This window comes from Hippocampus guttulatus, chromosome 9 (genome assembly GCF_054856545.1).
Source record: "Hippocampus guttulatus isolate MCC_2025c chromosome 9, RoL_Hgut_1.0, whole genome shotgun sequence".
In the NCBI taxonomy this organism is placed as follows: domain Eukaryota; kingdom Metazoa; phylum Chordata; class Actinopteri; order Syngnathiformes; family Syngnathidae; genus Hippocampus; species Hippocampus guttulatus.
Genome location: NC_141269.1, coordinates 14,367,556 through 14,384,747, shown reverse-complemented (window position 1 = coordinate 14,384,747; position 17,192 = coordinate 14,367,556). Strand labels below are relative to the sequence as shown.

The window sequence follows — 17,192 nt, the reverse complement described above, 5'->3', positions numbered from 1 at the left end:
TCCGTACTGGGCGACCCGTCATCTATAGTCTATATGATTTGACAGGACTGTCATCCAACTGATTTTCTTACATTCCCTTACACCTCTAACAATGATGCATTTTTGGGGTTTCACCACTCTACCGGCAAGCATAACTGTCATATGGATGAAAAACAAGTTTGACTCAACTGAGCACGAATGAAACTAGAGTAATTCCTTCTTTGATTATTCTGTAAGAGGCACAGTTCTAAATCAAGAATTCACAGAGGTAGGGATTTTCCAGAGCAAGGTACTGTACACTGCACGTCAAGCAAGAAGAGGAAGACAGTTTCTTACTAATGACACACGACTTTATTGAACATACACACAAAATTAGTCTAGCCCACCTATGCACGAAAAATCATATAGTCACACAATTAATGACTTGGATGTAAAATAGCCCACAACCCGAGTGGGGAAAAGCAGCTCAAATCATGGATACATGTAAAATTTTTGAAAATTCAAAAAGTAGAACACTGCATGTGAGATGGGACAGTGTTTAGCACAAGGAGCTGATTTCACTCTTGCTGCAGCCCCACTTGCAACAGGCATTGGACAGTCCCACCACAACATCCCGTCCTTTTCTATCTGCACTTCGGAGAGCCTCCAAGACCTCTTCCGAGATTGGCGAGCGAGCCAAGCGGCTGAATCCAGCGGCGACAGATGCCACATCAAATGTCGGGTCCTTCCATACGTTGGATTGTGCAGGATCCTGCTCACTGGCCATTTGAAGGAAAGGATTTGGATTCCATTGGTCAAAAGCCTCATCTCCAATAAGAGCTGATATGAAGAGAAATTACAACTTCTTATAGAATGAATAATTTTATAAACGATTTACTTCACTTTACAGGCAGGCTTACCTGCATCTCCAATGCTTCTCCTCCAGCGAGAGCCACCACAGGTAAAAATGACAGCACGTATAAATTCTCTACCGCAGAGTTTCATTCCATAGAAAGAGGTATGGGCTTCACTCGGCCGTACCTTGCCTACCAGTGCCACCAAGAAACACAATGTCAGGAGTGCTGCCTTCCACATGTTCCTCAAAGATCTGCTGTCGTTGTCTCACTGTGCAGAAAAGGTCTCGACAAACCCAAATGAGGTACCTATTTGCTGACTGTTTCATTTTGGACATCTTATATAGGCCTCAGTTTCTCAGAGAAGCACCTTTGGTCTTTGTCACATCCAAAGATAAGAGCTGAGACCTTTTGGGGAAACAATGCACATCCAGTAACAGAAAAGTTCTGGGAATATAGCAAATGATGCCACAGGTGACGTCAACAGAGCACTCTGCTATCTAATCACCTGCGACCTTTTATTTGGCCTTTCTGCCCTCACTATTGTTTTTGTGCTTTGTGTGACACACAACAATATCTCAGTCCTGGCATCTTCTCAACAAGAAATTGAATAGAGATCACTTTCTCATCAATTTAGGTTGCTCAACATCTCTGGTAAATCTTGTTTGGTCTGTCTGTTATGCACAGACATGAATGCTCATACACACATTCTACACTGTTACATGGTCTAAGGAATTACAATCCTACCCTGAAACTTTAATTAAAGTGTAGTAAACAATATGATACAAACTTACTTTTAATTCATTATGTACAAATATTTGGGAGTGCATTCCCGCCCATGAAGTGTGAAATTATGCAACATAGTCATGTTTTTATTCGTTGCCCATTTCCGAAAATTCGTCTACTAGCAAGCAGCTCTGAATTTTGCCAAATTGTAATCAATTCGCGTTTGGCAGTGTGTCCACTGCATGCGCCAAATGCATGCATCTGACAAGAGTAATTCCATGGCTAAGTCATGTAGTGTTGATGAGTGAAATGCTTTCATTGTCTCTCATGCTCTGAGCTGTTCATATTCACACTTTTAGAGCAAGTCGACAATATCCCTTAGCCTTGCGCCTGGTCACCATGGTAACAAAAGCCATTCTAATGTTGGCTTACCTCACAATGATGGCTGAGTGAGCAGTGGCTCATTTAAGAAAACCAAATAATTTCAACTGGGGTATTAAAAATGGATGCTAAGTGTGCTATTATTCTTCGTCCTTTGTTTATCTTGATGAACGCATGTTGGAGAACTTTTATTTGTGGAAACTGTTTTAAATTTTGGGCAAAATGAGCAGAGGCTACACCACAGGATGCAAATCACTCGGATGGTTGGATGGGTGGATTGATGGATGATATCTAACGTATGTGGCCATGAAGTCCTTTGTACGTCTCATACTGGACTGGCAACGAGTATCACAGGACCTGCGAGGTGTCTCGGTGGGACATCTAGGTCGTAACATTGACAACTTTGTTTGTCAGCGATTTGTATTTTACATTCAAAATGAGTCAGCGGTTGCTTAGACTGCTGAACTCTCTGCCGTTTGTGTTCCAAGCAAACAGGTGGGTGGATGATGTAGTCAACACAAAGTTGCATTTTACCCTGGATCACCTCAATGGTGCAGGGACCGACAGGAGGATCGTTTGGATTTTAGCTCTGGATTCAGGACCATCATCCCTGACCTCCGTTCCTCCGAGCTCCTCCAGCTCAGCGTCTCTCTTGCCATCCTCAGGAGGATTTACAGCTTCCTAACAAGCAAGGACACAGCGAGTGAGGCTGGGGAAAACTGTTTCATCCACATGCACCATCATTACCGGGGCCCCCAAAGGAAGTGTCCTTTCTCTGCTGCTCTTTTCTCTTTTCGCCAATGGCTGTGCCGCAACGTGCAGCTGTCAAATTCCTGAAGTTTCCAGACAGCAGCACAGCCATCGACGTCATCAACAATGGCAACGAGTCTGCATAGTTGCGCTTCAGTGTGGCCAACACAATCTGGAGGCGAACACGCTCAAGCCTGTAGAGGTGATCTTGGACTTTAGGAAACATTCTTTGCCACAGATGCCCCCATGCTGTCCAACTGCCCCGTGTCAACCATTGAGACTTTAAGTTCCTAGGAATGACAGTCTCTCAGTACCTGAAGTGGAAGGCCAACTCCATCCTCAAAGAGGCCCAAACGAGGACATACTTCCTGTAGCTGTTGAGGAAGCATGGCCTGAAACAATTCAATAGATAGATAGATAGATAGTCATAAAAAATAATTGGATGGTTTTAGATTGGCCAAGTCAAGCATTGAAAACAACATTACAAAACAAACCTGCAAAGGGTTAGTATTGCCAATGTATCAGGGATTTGATGCAGCTATTGCAAGCTAAGAATAAGGAGGTTTTATCAAGATTCCGTTTCAGTACTTTTGTTTACCTAGAAATCGAATTGTTTTGTTATAAAATAATGCTGTCTTCTCAGATGTGCATCAAATACAAGACACTGCAATACACCACTGCATACATGGAAATTAAAGATTGTCTGTTAATGCCTTGGCTCGGATTCATCATTTGATTTGAAACCTAAACATCTCCAGCAAAATTTAAGGAATATGCCTCATAATTACAATATTTTTGGAGGGAAGTGTATAAAAATTTCACATGGGCACCAGGAGAACCTGCAAACTCCACGCAGTATGGCCTGAGCTGAATTTAAAATCCTGATCCTTGAGCATGTGGGAGATGCGCTAACAATATGCACCACTATGCTGTATTAAAATGTTACATTGTTTTAAAAACTGTATTAAAATGTTACATTGTTTTAAAAACAATTTTAACCTACTAAAATAGCAGAACATTAAACAGGAGTCCTTAAGTACACGCTGTTTGTTGTTTTGCTGAGAATGACACTTTTTTTTAGGTGTTATTCGAATTTGTTAAAACTATGTCAGTGAAATGAATCGAAATGTTATTCGTCATGTTGAAATAAGTATTCATTTTCATTTGGCATAAGAAAGTGAAGACACAATAATGCTCCCGATGAGTTAGACTTTCATTCCACCTCCGAGGAAATCTCGACGCCAACATGCGAGTCTTCACAGAAACTCCCAAGTAGTCATGAGACGTTTGGCCCGGGTGAGAGTGACAGGCAGTGGCGATTGTCCATTATGAGACGAGTATTGTTCGTGACGTAAGACCATATCCCAAGTGGTCCAATCAACATATAGTAGGGAGCGGGGCTTAGGCAAGAGGCTAGCAACAGTTGCCCCGGTGAAAGCAAGGCGCCATAGTCACGGTAGTCCTGGCGACAAGAACCAAGCAACGGGAGTCAACAACAACCCGAATGTAAGGGGAAAACTTAGCACTAAAAAGGATAATACCGGGGGAAAACAGAGGTGAACTCCTCAAAATGAGCTTGTATTATTATTTCGTGCTCCCTAAAGTTGCATGGCTGTTTTTGTTTGTGTATTCGTTTGTGTTTGCTGAAAGTGTTCGAGCATGTCGGTGATGAAATTGGTTGCTAGCTTTTTTACGTACGCAGGCGGTTGTTATGGCGATGTCAGATCTCTGATCGGAACACAAGATGGCGGGTGCGTTTTAACGCTTGTGACTACCCTACTTTCACCCCGACTATTGTATTCACTTTTCGTGGAGTGTCACGTTTAACTTCGAACACAATTGGCTCCTAGTCGTCTTCATGTCCTGGTCGAAGAATTACAGGCACGCTGGCGTTGGTTTCTAGCCAACAGCTTCGCCAGCTCAAGCGCACATGAAGCTTACTATCTGACACGAGCTGCTAGCTGGGCAAGCTATCACTCTCGCTAACTCAACATACCTTCAAGCAAGCAGAGCTATGTTACAATCCCACACATATTATTCACTTTTTTGAATCACTTCCCCGCTCCAAACGTGCGTATTTGGGAGATATGTCTTAGATACTCCTTCAAACCACTTAGGAAAAGTTTTTGTTGCGACACTTTCACTCCCGTGACTCGACGTGGTGGCTGATCATCTACGCGTCGTGTTTACCGTGTGGGTGCACACCGGAGTGCTTGATAATAAGTTGTGTTGGTGTAAAGTCCTGAATGGTTGGGTCCACTAATTGTGCATGTGAATCTAGTCTTAGCTACAGAGGTGATAATGTTACAATATATATTAATTTGGCTATCAAAAACTGGAATTAGTAGTTAGTAAATGTTACAGTTCGCATGAATAGCCATTGCTAACATTATTACCATTGAAAATGAATTGTTGCCTGTTGGTTGCTTGATTTTTATACATTTGCGGTGGACTGTAGCTCTAGAAGTTCAATAATATTGCTCGGCGTTAGAGATAAAACCTTACTTCCTCTTCTGACGCACGCGCGCGCACACACACGCGCGCGCGCAGACTATGGGAATAACACAAGTGGATATGACGTCAAAGACATGTTTATAGGATATTCGCTATTGAGATCCGTCTCTCTCTCAATCAACAGAAGTAGCGCCTGAAAGCATTGGTTACCATGGCAACCCCTGGATACTCGGAAGACCTCCAGCCTCAGCAGACCAACACGGTAACCATAGCAACGCCGGCTTCCACCACACCCTCTTCCACCAAGACAGGAGCACACTTCCTGGCCGGACTACCACTCACCTCTGGGAGCATTGCATCAGCCAACCAATCAGTCAAAAGTGGACAGGAAGCACTTTCTTCCCAAGCCCCACCTACCCAGACTCAGAGCCAGAAGGCAGCTGTTCTAGCAGCTCCCACACAGCACTACATAAGCCCTGAAATCCAGCACACAGTGGCCCAGAAGAATGGTCAGAGCACCTCACCCCAGTACATCATAGTGACGGTTACAGGTAAGCGACATGTGTCAAACTATCGAATACTTAACACACATATTCATTGTGTAGCTTTCACAATCATTATGAGTACTCTTTAGGTCTTAGTTGTTGACCAGGATGCACTGTTTTAAAGAAATGCATTGGTCTACACCAGCTCTTTCAAACAGAGCTATTTTTGGTGGACTGAATAATGACGAGGCTGTCAGTTTGATATGCACACATTTGAGAAAAAAACCCCGCTTTGCTTAAATTAACTAATTGTTCTTATAAAATAATGATACAATATTCATCTTTGGAAAGACACTGATCCTGTCAATGATTCTCACAATAAAACTCAACAATCATTTAACAAGGTCAGAAACAGGGAAATGTCACTATATTTCTATAAATCTCTTTCAGTGGTCTCTTCCTCAACTTTCCGAGAACATCACAATGTCTCATCATTGGTTAGCTAATTTTAGATCAGACTTACAGGCTACTCATGTGGTCCTTGGGGGGTGACCTGGAGACCACTCCTCTTTCCAAAGTGCTTAGGACCAAAATTTGTGGCAAGTTATGTCGCAAAAACAATTCACTGGAATAATAATGAAAGATAACTCTTTTATTGTGGGTAAAATACAGCTCTCATCTCCTATGTAGATCCTGCTCTGTCTGTTCTAAAGATGATGTGATGTTATTTTAAACAGCGTTTAGTGTCACCACGGTTTCAGCCAATTTTAATAATGCCAGCAGTTACTTTTAAATTCATAGCAAATCAGTCAGTGCTGTAAATAAAGATAATGCGATACGATAATTGCAAGCACAGAAATGCAGTAATCACCAAAAGCAAAAGGGTTAACTAATTATTTTCCTGCCATTATCTAACCCTTTTAATTTGTGGTCATAGTGTTTCGTCAGCTCTGTGTTTAGTCATAATTACCATCGTCTGCACACTCAGTAATATTGTGTGTGCGTGTGTGTGTGTGTGTGTGTGTGGAGGAGCAGACCACAATAATGTGATGCATGTGGTTGCTAGGTTACATTGTACTCAATGTGAGGGGTGGAATGCAGCAGCTTTTTGAGTTTGCTGGAGAGTTAGTGTGATCATAATGTAGATGTAGCTAATGAAATAGCGGCATTTCCCAATTACTAACAAGGAAATGCGCAACCATGGCAACATAAGTTGGCTGTTAATGTTGCAAATAAGTGTTTTTCTGGCTGTGAGTTGTGAATTAATGTAAACTGCTCCCCTTTCAGTGAAAAATATGATGTTTTATATATAGTACTGGTAAATGTCATACAAAATATTTGGCATTTTGAAAATCTGCTCTTAACCAGAAGAGAATGAAAGAGGCCTTAGGAAAGTCTTTTTCTGGATGTTTATTTTCGGTCTGTGTCTTCGTGGATATTTTTGTCTGCTAGTGTCAAGTAACACAGTATACGCTCATCCACAAAGTCACACGTTAGGGCAGGTGGGGGGGGGGTTGTGTGCGAAGGCCTATTCAATCATCTTGATAACCGCTAGAACTTATTCGAGCCAGTATTTATCATTTGCGGGAGAATGAATCATTTTCACCACAATGCTTCCATCAATCTGTTTGCATTTGTGATGGAAGGCTGCTTTACATTTGGCTATAGTATAAACATACATAGCCTGTCTTCAAAAGACTGAATGAAACAAGGGAGTGTTAATGAGTACATTTTGGAATGTCTTATCTGACGCTAAGGTGAGTACGTGTGTTGTGCAAATTTTTGTCATTGGACAATAATCAAGCGTGGACGTCCAGGTGGCCCCTTCCCAGTCCCTCCTAGCATTTCATAGTTCATGATCTGCCTACAGCTGTGCTTTCATTTCAGATGTATTGACAAGTTAGAAGCAGGAGAACGTCTATCACATCGATCAGCCACTCACTGAGAAGAGTAGTAACAGAGAGAGAGGGAGAGAGTCCATTTGGGTGGTACAATCACTGCCCTCACAGGAAAGATATAAAGGTTTGTTCCACAAGTTACAAGATGCAGCTCAGCTCAGCGAGGTGTCTCGGCGGGACATCTAGGTCGCAACATTGACAACTTTGTTTATCAGTGATTTGTATTTTACATTCAAAATGAGTCAGCGGTTGCTTTGTCAACTTGGAGAAGTACAAGCGTCACGTTGCAGTAAGCCAAATTGAGAAATCCATTTGTCAAAAAGGAAGTGCCTAAGCCTTCCCTGCACATGTTGTCCATCATCTTGTAGCCAACATCCCTCGTATGTCTCATTTTCCTCTCGCATTTGATATGCATGTTTACAAGATGGAGGGATTTCTCTCCATCTGGGGAGATTAGCTGTCCGAGGCTGTCGTCCCCTCCACAAGATTTAAAGCAGAGACGAGTGCATTTGTGCCACTTTCTCCCCCGCTGAACCAAAAACACACACATGGGATGTTCTACAGTGGCTTTCAGTACAATTTGCAAGACGCATGTCGTGAGTTGTACTCTATTTGATTTTGTTTTTAACATTGTATTTGTTTTTTAACTGCTTGTTGTAAGGTGTCCTTGAGTTCTTAGAAAGGCGCCCACAAATAAAATGTTTTATTATTATTATTATTATTATTATGACTTTTTTTGCTGCTGCTCTGTCAAGTCTCTCTTTCTCATTCTACTTGTTTGGTGCCCCAGAGGGTTCTGCTCACTCCAATGACAGTCTGTCAGAATCAAGCTCACCAGCCCCAGGTGTGCCTACTCAGGTGGTCCAGCCAGTGCAGACCACCACTCAGGTAAGACATCGTCCTCTACTCGAAGAGGTTAACGATCGCCACGCTAGTTTCATGCTGACGTCGTGACTGTTTTCACCAGCAGAGGTCAGTGTTGCAGACGGTGCTGCAGGCCGGCAAGAGGATTCAGTCAGGACACGTCAACAACCTGCAATCGGCACACATCAACCAAGAGGTAAAGACAAACATCGAACAAGAATTATTCCATCGCCATTATAATTATCTTATGTAGCGAACCATTTACAGTAGAACCACCAAAGTTGAACATCTGTTCTTTGATGCTGGTTGCTATATTCAAAACAGTTTTCCTTTGGAAGGCATCTAAATTCTCTTCATTTCTTCCAGGCTTATTTGTCACAGTACTTTGGAGGTTGCACTGTATATTTATTTTGCTGGACCTTACTCATAAAGGTGTTGCAGTGTTGCTAGTAACTAAAATGAAAGGAAAGTAACCATACTCGGTTTTAAGTCTCTTGCTAATGGAGATAGATAAACAAGAACTGAGTGATAAGCAGGAGATGGACAAGCAAACGTCCAACTGCTAGCCCCCAAGGTGTCTTGAAATGTTTTTGAACACCACTCCACCCCCAGTAGAGAACGTCAGGATGTGCGTTAGTAACCGGCCTGTTACTGTTGTTTCGATAGTTTCCTGTTCATCCCATGTGAAAGCAATTGCAAAGCTTTGGGACGTTTGATAATACATAATCGAGGAGACGGATTGTAATAATTAACTGCCGCCTCTATTTAAAAAAAAAAAGAATTTGGCTTTCTAATAAAGTATAAAATGAAAATAAACATTTCCACTTTGTTATTAGCAGCGGGTCACCTCTCTGAGTGGTTGTTCACCTACATGCTACATACAAAACTATACATCATTGCTATCACATAATTTAAATAACTACCGAATCAACCCCAGCCGGTTTACCTGCTGTAATAAATATTGAAGAAATCAATAAAATAACCTGATTGTTTCAAGCTGAGTGTATTCAACAAATGTTTTTTAAAACCTTTTTGTCCATCCATATTGTGATTTATTACTCTACTTTATGAAGATATTTCACGCCACACTTCATGAATTTGTCTCATGCTGGAAATCCAGCAAGTCCCCAGAAACAGTGTAATGCATCATCAGCTATGTAGCTTTTCTATTGACAATTCATTGTTCACTGCTTTTTCAGGTGCAGTGTGGGCAACATTGAATGCATTACAGTATATACATCATTACACATACAAACAGCACTCCACACTGACGCACTCACAATATTGTGTAGGGCACTAGAGTACAGGGGAGAGGCACTGATCCCAGTGTCCTAATTGATGCCGAGTTGTTGTTGTTGTGAAATTAGCAGGTCAGGTCAAAATTAGCAGGTCAGGTCACTTCTCCTCTTCCCTTGTTTTCTGTCAAGGTGGAGCAGGTGTACTCCAGCCAGGTGCAGTACGTGGAAAGTGGAGGCGCGGACAATGCTTTCAACACATCAGCTATGTGAGACAAGGACGTTTCCATGTTTGCATGTCTCATCTTTCAGAGCCTTCCAGTAACAAATCTTTGCGTCTTCCTCCAGCCGGCCGAGCAGCTACTCTTTCTCCGACTCACCCCTCTACTCTCAAACCCCTCCCGCCTCCTCCTCCTCCAACTTCTACGAGGCCACATCTAGCTCGGAGTCCGACATCAGCGGCTCCGTCACTTCGCAGCCTCTCTCCTCGTCTGTGGGAGCAGCAGCTGCAACGAGCGGGGGCACCTCCGCGAGTGGGGCCGGTTATGTCATTCAGGGGGCTTATTTGTTAGGAGGGGGGGCGGGAACAACAGGAGGAGGAGGAGGTCAGAGCTACTCCAGTCCAAATTCACGTGCCCCTCCGGCCACTGTGAGTACTCCACCTTAATGTGATTTAGCTGTCAGATAATTCATTTCCCCCCCCAATTCAGCACACAATACCCCACATTTCTTAGATTGTATTTTAAATACATTTGTCATGTTCTCCTAATGAGGTGTTGCGTGTGGAGCTCTGAGAAAAAAAGGAAATGAATTAATTTGATTTGAAAATGATCCCATAATATAACAAAATGTGGAAAAAATGTGATTGCTTTCTGGATGCGCTGGATGTCCGTGGCTATGGCGGAACGTGACCGTGGTAGCTGTGCTCTTCAGGTGCAGTGGCTATGTGACAACTACGAAGGTGCGGAGGGGGTGAGTTTGCCTCGCTGCACCCTGTATTACCACTACCTGCTACACTGCCAGGAGCAAAAGCTGGAACCCGTCAATGCCGCCTCCTTTGGCAAACTCATCAGGTCTGTCTTCATGGGCCTTCGCACTCGAAGGCTTGGGACCCGGTATGTGCACAATGCTCAAGGTTGTAATCGTCTTGCACACCACCCCGTCGTAAGCCTTGACACGCGTGTTTCAGGGGGAACTCAAAGTACCACTACTATGGACTCAGGATCAAATCTGGCTCCCCTCTGCTTAGACTGATGGATGAACAGCAGCACATGGCAATGCGGCAGCAGCCATTTTCACAGAAAAGCAGGTATCCTTGTAGGCTATTATACAAAGAGGCACGCCAGTAACCGACTGACCCTTGTCATTGTTCTGACCTGGGTGTGTTCTGTCCAAAAGGATCAAGGCAGTTCAGAAAACAGAGGGGGTCACCAATGGGACATCAGGGGGGGCATCACAGCAGCAGGCAGGAGTGGTTTGTGATATTTCGGCGCAGGTGCAGCACTATCAGCAGTTCCTGGGTGAGGAACTGCCACATAGAGTTGAATGTGTATGAGGGATGTCCCGATCACGCTTTGTCATCCAAATCCGAATTGGAGTCTTTGGTTTGAAGTATCTGCCGATACCGAGTCCTGATCCGATACTTTTAGGCAATGTATTGAGGACAAAAAAAAAGAGTGTGTATCAGCGATTATTAATTTATATAATATGATATTATTTCGACTATTCCACCAAATCAGTGCCAATAGCATCAAAATAAACTCAAAGTTCTCTATTTTTTAAAATGTATTATTTTGTTGTTCAGAAAATGAATAAAACCGATCTGTTTCAGCCGATACTGCATCAGTTGAAAATACGCGATTGGCCCTGATTTCCGATCACATGATTGATTCGGGGACATCCCTAATGTGTTCAATAGTGTTTTGCATATTATTGTATGTCCGCCCGCACCCCGAAATAAAATTTTAAGTGAAAGAGAATATACTGTACAGTGGTGACTCCAGTGTCTCCTCCATCTTGTGTAGAAGCATCACATCCGTTGCCTGAGTTTGTTGACATGAATGTGCAAGCGCGCAACCTGCCTGATGGGATCCTGCCTGAACACCTCAAGGCCTTTCAGACACTCTACAGGGAACACTGTGAGGTAGGCAATTGACAAGCCAACATATCTTGTTTTTGTCTTTGTCACTTAATATCAAACATGAGCTTTCAGGCTTTATTTGAAATGTGTCTATTTTGATATTGCTGTACATCCGTAGAAACAGAAGAAGGAAGGCGGGTGTGAATTGCCCTTTATATATATATATATATATATACACACACACATACATACAGTCAAACCTGGGTTTTCGAACATCTCTGTTCTCGACCAAATCGGTTTTTGACCAAAAATTTCGAGTTTTTTTTATGTCTCGGATTTTGACCGAAAATCGGTTCTCGACCAAACTGAGCGCACTTGAATGCGCCAAATGACTCCTCTCGCCTTCCTTACACGAAGAAGTGACGCTTCCTCGGATAGACGAGGAAGTGACGCTTCCTCGTGTAGCGTTCCATTGTGAGCAGATGTGTTCAATAAAGATTTCTTTTTTAAAAAAGAGCGTGGTTTCGGTTTTCGAACAGCCTTCTGGAGCGGATTATGGTCGAAAACCGAGTTATGACTGTATATAATTACTGACCTGTATTTCTTTTTTTTAATCTTGAACTCAAAACATACATTAAAAATGTAAACTAATAAACTTGCTCCAAAAACAAAGTAAAACTGGCGGATTTAATTAAAAACAAACTATCATGAAAACTTCTAGATTCTTCTGTAGTTCCGGAATACAGGGCATGATGTTAAACTCTTCGCAACCCCTGCGCTTTCTCGGCTCAGGTTGCCATCTTGCTATATGTTGGCATAGGAACTGCGAGCATGTTAGCATTTCATCAGTGCTCATTTAAAGTAATACCTGAATACAAGATATGCTGTGAAATAAAATCCTCACCGACTCACCTAGGTCGCTCTCTCCTGCTATATGTTATGGTAGCGTGACATGTTAGTAATTTGGCAATTCTCGAAGCCGATCTCAACATGTCTAACTTTTCCAAGGATCACGAGGCTCACATTCTACAGTTCACTTCAGTTTTCAGCTGAAATGTTTTCTTCACTTCAGTTTTCAGCAAATGCAGATTTGACAGCAAGATCTGCTGACCTCTTCTATCCTTTTTTTCCCCCCATTCCTTGTCAACAGGCCGTTCTGGATGTGATGGTGAACCTCCAGTTCACTCTTGTGGAGACACTTTGGAAGTCCTTCTGGAGGTTCAGCCAAGGCAGTGACCCCGAAACGCTCAACCTGTGAGTATCAAAAGCTAAACACCTTGACCCGCCACCACCCCCACTACAACAATCGCAAACTTTTGCCCTTCCAGTCACCACGAGTCGGAGAAACGTCTGCCAAAATCGTGCCTTGTGCTGCTGTGTAAGTTTGAGCCCGTACTACACTGGACGAGAGCGTGTGACAACCTGCTCTATCAGACACTGGTGGAAATCCTCATCCCCGATGTGCTCCGACCCATCCCCAGTAAGGATGCGGGAGATGAAAAAGGCGCACAAAGTAAGTCCGACCTGGTGAATTTCAACACCTTTGTTTGTTTCGCAGGTGCCTTAACTCAGGCCATCCGTAATTTTGCGAAGAGTCTGGAGAGCTGGCTGTCCGGCGCCATGATGAACATCCCAGAAGAGATGGTCCGCATTAAGGTTTGTGTGCAATTACATACTTTCCACTGGTAGCCAAAGTACTTGCACTCTGTACTTAAATCGTCTCACTTTTTTATTAGCTTACATAATACTCGCACTGAGCACAAGAAAATAAATGAGGTTGTCACATGTAATTATTAAAGAAACAACGTAAAATCCTGTGAATAGTGTACCTGTGTATATATTTTAAAAAAAAACACCCTCAAAAAGCTGTTTTCTTCTCTTGTGTTTAAGACGGTCCCCCGTTTTGCTGGTATCTTGTACTATCAGAGTAAATAATGTGAATGAAGAAAAAATTTGAAACATACCAATAAAGTGAATGCTTTTAAATTTAGGTTGAAAACGATTCTCCCTTCCTATACCTATGATTTAAGTCTTTCAAAGCAGTTTTAAAATAATGTTTTTGAAAATGTTGTTCCTGCACTATATGCTGTTTTTCTCATTTTATCATTTTTTTAAAAAACAACTCTTTATATTGGTAAGCGTCTAAACAATGTGAAGAATTTTCATTTCTTATTACCCCCTGCATAATAACCCCTCTCAATTTTTATTTTTATTTTTTATCTTAGGCGGGGTGGCAAAAAATGACTATTATTCATAGGATTTTATAGTAAGTTGCATTGCCCTGACTAATATGCTGTCAAAACAATGTGTTTCCATAATTTTGCCAGTACTGTCAACTTCACACAACCAACTCTTTGAATGATTCTTGAAGCTGACAAAAGTATTAAATTAAATAAGGTCACGGTTGGTCAATATTTTGCCTCAGCCAATCTCTTATCATCATTGCTCTCGATTCATGTTGCTCCATGTCTTATTCCTCAATTAAGATCTCAACCGAAGTTGATTTTCTATTCTCTTTCAATTGTATGTGACGTCATCATCGAAGCAAGTTGCAAAAAGTCAGGAGTAAAATTGAGAGCAGTTGCTTACGGATGTCTGAAAATGTCCCATTTTGTGTTGCGCATACCGCGTCACTCCCTTAGGTGGTGTGCGTGGGCTCTTTCTCCCAAACGCTGCGTCGCTATACCAGCTTGAACCACCTGGCACAGGCAGCCCGCGCCGTCCTCCAGAACTCTGCTCAGATCAACCAGATGCTCTCTGACCTCAACCGTGTGGATTTCACCAACGTTCAGGTCCGCTGGGCGGCAAGCCGCTCGGAAGAACACAAGCTAAGCGTCACGTCACGGAACCTAATGGGCCTGTCTCCCCCTACCTCGCCCCTCACAGGAACAAGCGTCATGGGTGTGTCAGTGTGAGGACCGCATCGTCCAGCGGCTTGAGCAAGACTTTAAAATGACCCTGCAGCAGCAGAACTCCTTGGAGCAGTGGGCCTCCTGGCTGGGTGGCGTGGTCTCTCAGGTGCTCAAACCTTACGAGGCCAACCCCGTTGCTCTGCCCAAGGCCGCCAAGGTCTTTCTGCTCAACTGGTCCTTCTACAGGTGAGAGGTTGCTGGCCAGACATTATTTGTCTTGCAGTGTGTTAAAAGTCTAAACACGTCTTGGCACCCACTAGTTCGATGGTCATTCGAGACCTGACCCTGCGCAGCGCAGCCAGCTTCGGATCCTTTCACCTCATCCGCTTGCTGTACGACGAGTACATGTACTACCTGATCGAGCACAGAGTGGCTCAGGCCAAAGGAGAGACTCCAGTTGCCGTCATGGGAGAAGTGAGTGTCTGAAAATGGGGAAATAACATTCAACACTCACAAAAAGTTGGGGATATTCTGCTTTCAAGGTTTGCTCAAACTTGTCTGATTTGTAGCATTCCTCTTCTGTATTGTAGTTTGCCAGCACAGTCAAGAGCCGATCCACTCCGGACCTGGAAAAAGGTAACATCAGCACACTTGGTGCTGCTGGCCATAACGTCTTCTTTTGGCAGTCCTCTTGACGCCTCGCCGTCTCTTCTCCATCAGATGAGGAAGATGAGGACGAAGATGAGGAGAGCGAGGAGGAGAGCGCAGATCTGGTCTTGCAGTCCAGCTCTCTGAGCATGCTGGAAGACAAGGAGCTGTTGGAGCCGCCCGCCAAGCAGTCCAGGACCGATTTAAGCCTGCACACTCTGACAGAGACACACAACACACCGTCTTAGAGGAAAACACACACGCACACACACATGCCCACACTTTGCTTTGACGCCATCAATTCATCCCATCCCTGACCCACTGTCGTGTGTACTGCTCTGAAAAGCTCAGATACTTTGGTGTTGAGTGTGTTTGTCCAGTGTGGGCATTTATAAGAAAACAGGAGTGCCAATTATGCTCTCTGTGTTGGCATTTTGTTTCTATTTTGTCATGTATTCATGGATGATCCCCGTGCCTTCCCAGAACAGTCGGTGTCCAGCCCTGCACAAACGCCACATATTTACCTGATAGACTACACACTCAAGACATTTCCACGAGTCTCCCTTGCCCTGCCTTAAGCGCTAACCAGATGATGTGGAAAAATTGTCCTTGTGATGTCTAAAATCACTTGCATTGCCTTTTAAGCAATGTCTATGCAGGGTTTTTTTTCAAAAAAAATTTGATCAAGATGATTGGATTGTGTGAGGTCACTGATGGCAACTGGTTATGGATGCCATATTTGATTTACTTTCTGTACGTCCTTTTTCATTTGGCCAACTGAAACTGATACGCTGTGCCTTTGAGAGATTGCTAGCCTAACTGAGCTTGTATTCTATATCTTGTGTATTGTTGCATTTATATGGGGGTTCCGTAGCCTTGTTTTCATCACCTTTGGTAGCTATTAAAAATTATGTGAGCCATGTGATGGGGCTGCCAACTTTGCCGTTTGTAGTCTCTCCTTTGCCTATCCTTCCCTATTCATGTCCTTCACCAGATCACATACCGAGTAGTCACTTGTTCATGCAAACAAAGACAAACCATCACCCATGATGAAAGGCAACTTGAATAAGATTAATTCATAAACACATGCGACCTTATACCCATGGTTACCAGTGTATTAACTTGATGAACCGCTTTAATCTGTACAGTGTTTTGTAGCGTTAAAAGTTTATTTTTCATCCTCTTGTGTCATATTCAAATTGTATAGTGTTTGACCATAACATGCCTTAGGATACATGTGGTATGCCTACAAAGTACAAAGCCAATTTTCATGTAATAATGGACCAGGCCTGGAGATGTGCAGAACTTTAAAACTGACCCTTTACAAAGAGCACATTGTACAAGCTAGCTCAATCAGGATTGGTTATTTTATCAGGATTTCATGATCAATTACTTTCCGAGATCGCTGTAAAACAGTTGGCGCGTTTGTTGTGCAGGCAGAAAGCCACAGCAAAAAAAAAAAAAAAAAAGTTAAGTGAGATAGTTGTGTTATTGTTCATATGCTGTAATGTGGATTCTACCTTTAAAGCTCATGCTGCTGTACCTTTCAACAAGAGGTCCTCTTGATAACCCTCTTTAAGAACATTGTACAATCTGTGATCTTTGTAGCTTTATTATCCTTGACTACAAGGTTGTGATTGCGTTCTCAAATGTGTGCATAATTTGTTTACAGCAAGAGACTCCCAACCAGTGTGCTGTGGAACACTGGTGCACCGAAAGAGATCAGCAGGCTTGATGCGGGAAGTTCCCTTATTTCACCAAATTTGTCTGAAATTTATTACAAATATCTCATTATTTTATCTATGCCAGTGACAGAAGCGGAGAACTTAAACACTCTTCCATTAGATGGTAGAAGGACTACCGTAAATTATGGCTTTCTGCAAGTATGATTTAGCTTGGTGTTTATCAGGCCCAGACTTCACACACTGAGTAAGTCAATTCGAGAGTAAATTGAGACAAGATCATTTTCAGTATTCTTATTTTTGTTCGGTGGCGTGCCATGAGATT

General features: G+C 42.9%; 2 protein-coding genes across 10 annotated transcripts; one reads left to right on the top strand and one right to left on the bottom strand.

The window, feature by feature from the left end:
• Nucleotides 1–324: 324 nt before the first annotated feature.
• On the bottom strand, nucleotides 325–5,481 carry rln3b (relaxin 3b). Of its 4 annotated transcripts, none has more exons than XM_086119277.1 (6): nucleotides 5,334–5,466; nucleotides 2,984–3,061; nucleotides 2,667–2,863; nucleotides 2,454–2,600; nucleotides 879–1,220; nucleotides 325–798 (listed from the first exon to the last, which is right to left on the bottom strand). In XM_086119277.1, exons 5-6 carry the CDS (start codon nucleotides 1,051–1,053, stop codon nucleotides 518–520), a joined length of 456 nt encoding a protein of 151 aa, XP_085975403.1. In that variant the 5' UTR covers nucleotides 1,054–1,220; nucleotides 2,454–2,600; nucleotides 2,667–2,863; nucleotides 2,984–3,061; nucleotides 5,334–5,466; the 3' UTR covers nucleotides 325–517. The 4 variants fall into 4 exon arrangements, with proteins under 4 accessions (XP_085975403.1, XP_085975406.1, XP_085975402.1 ...); XM_086119280.1 differs by having other exon boundaries at nucleotides 2,464–2,600; XM_086119276.1 differs by having other exon boundaries at nucleotides 879–2,600; nucleotides 2,667–3,061.
• On the top strand, nucleotides 4,068–16,126 carry rfx1b (regulatory factor X, 1b (influences HLA class II expression)). 6 transcript variants are annotated; one of them, XM_086119272.1, is made up of 18 exons: nucleotides 4,068–4,175; nucleotides 5,308–5,674; nucleotides 8,297–8,394; nucleotides 8,477–8,566; nucleotides 9,798–9,874; nucleotides 9,954–10,254; nucleotides 10,539–10,720; nucleotides 10,795–10,914; nucleotides 11,004–11,125; nucleotides 11,630–11,748; nucleotides 12,836–12,939; nucleotides 13,014–13,165; nucleotides 13,244–13,341; nucleotides 14,328–14,477; nucleotides 14,572–14,783; nucleotides 14,858–15,011; nucleotides 15,128–15,173; nucleotides 15,258–16,126. In XM_086119272.1, exons 2-18 carry the CDS (start codon nucleotides 5,335–5,337, stop codon nucleotides 15,431–15,433), a joined length of 2,541 nt encoding a protein of 846 aa, XP_085975398.1. In that variant the 5' UTR covers nucleotides 4,068–4,175; nucleotides 5,308–5,334; the 3' UTR covers nucleotides 15,434–16,126. The 6 variants fall into 6 exon arrangements, with proteins under 6 accessions (XP_085975398.1, XP_085975395.1, XP_085975396.1 ...); XM_086119269.1 differs by having other exon boundaries at nucleotides 8,474–8,566; XM_086119270.1 differs by having other exon boundaries at nucleotides 4,092–4,225; nucleotides 8,474–8,566.
• The last annotated feature ends 1,066 nt before the right edge of the window (nucleotides 16,127–17,192 follow it).

Coding starts and splice junctions, on each gene's coding strand:
- rfx1b (XM_086119269.1), top strand. CDS start 5,335: ATGGCAACCCCTGGATACTCGGAAGACCTCCAGCCTCAGCAGACCAAC. Junction 10,915..11,003: donor CCATTTTCACAGAAAAGCAG/GTATCCTTGTAG, acceptor TCTGTCCAAAAG/GATCAAGGCAGTTCAGAAAA. Junction 14,478..14,571: donor TGGATTTCACCAACGTTCAG/GTCCGCTGGGCG, acceptor CGCCCCTCACAG/GAACAAGCGTCATGGGTGTG.
- rln3b (XM_086119279.1), bottom strand. CDS start 1,053: ATGTGGAAGGCAGCACTCCTGACATTGTGTTTCTTGGTGGCACTGGTA. Junction 799..878: donor GAGAAGCATTGGAGATGCAG/GTAAGCCTGCCT, acceptor TCTTCATATCAG/CTCTTATTGGAGATGAGGCT.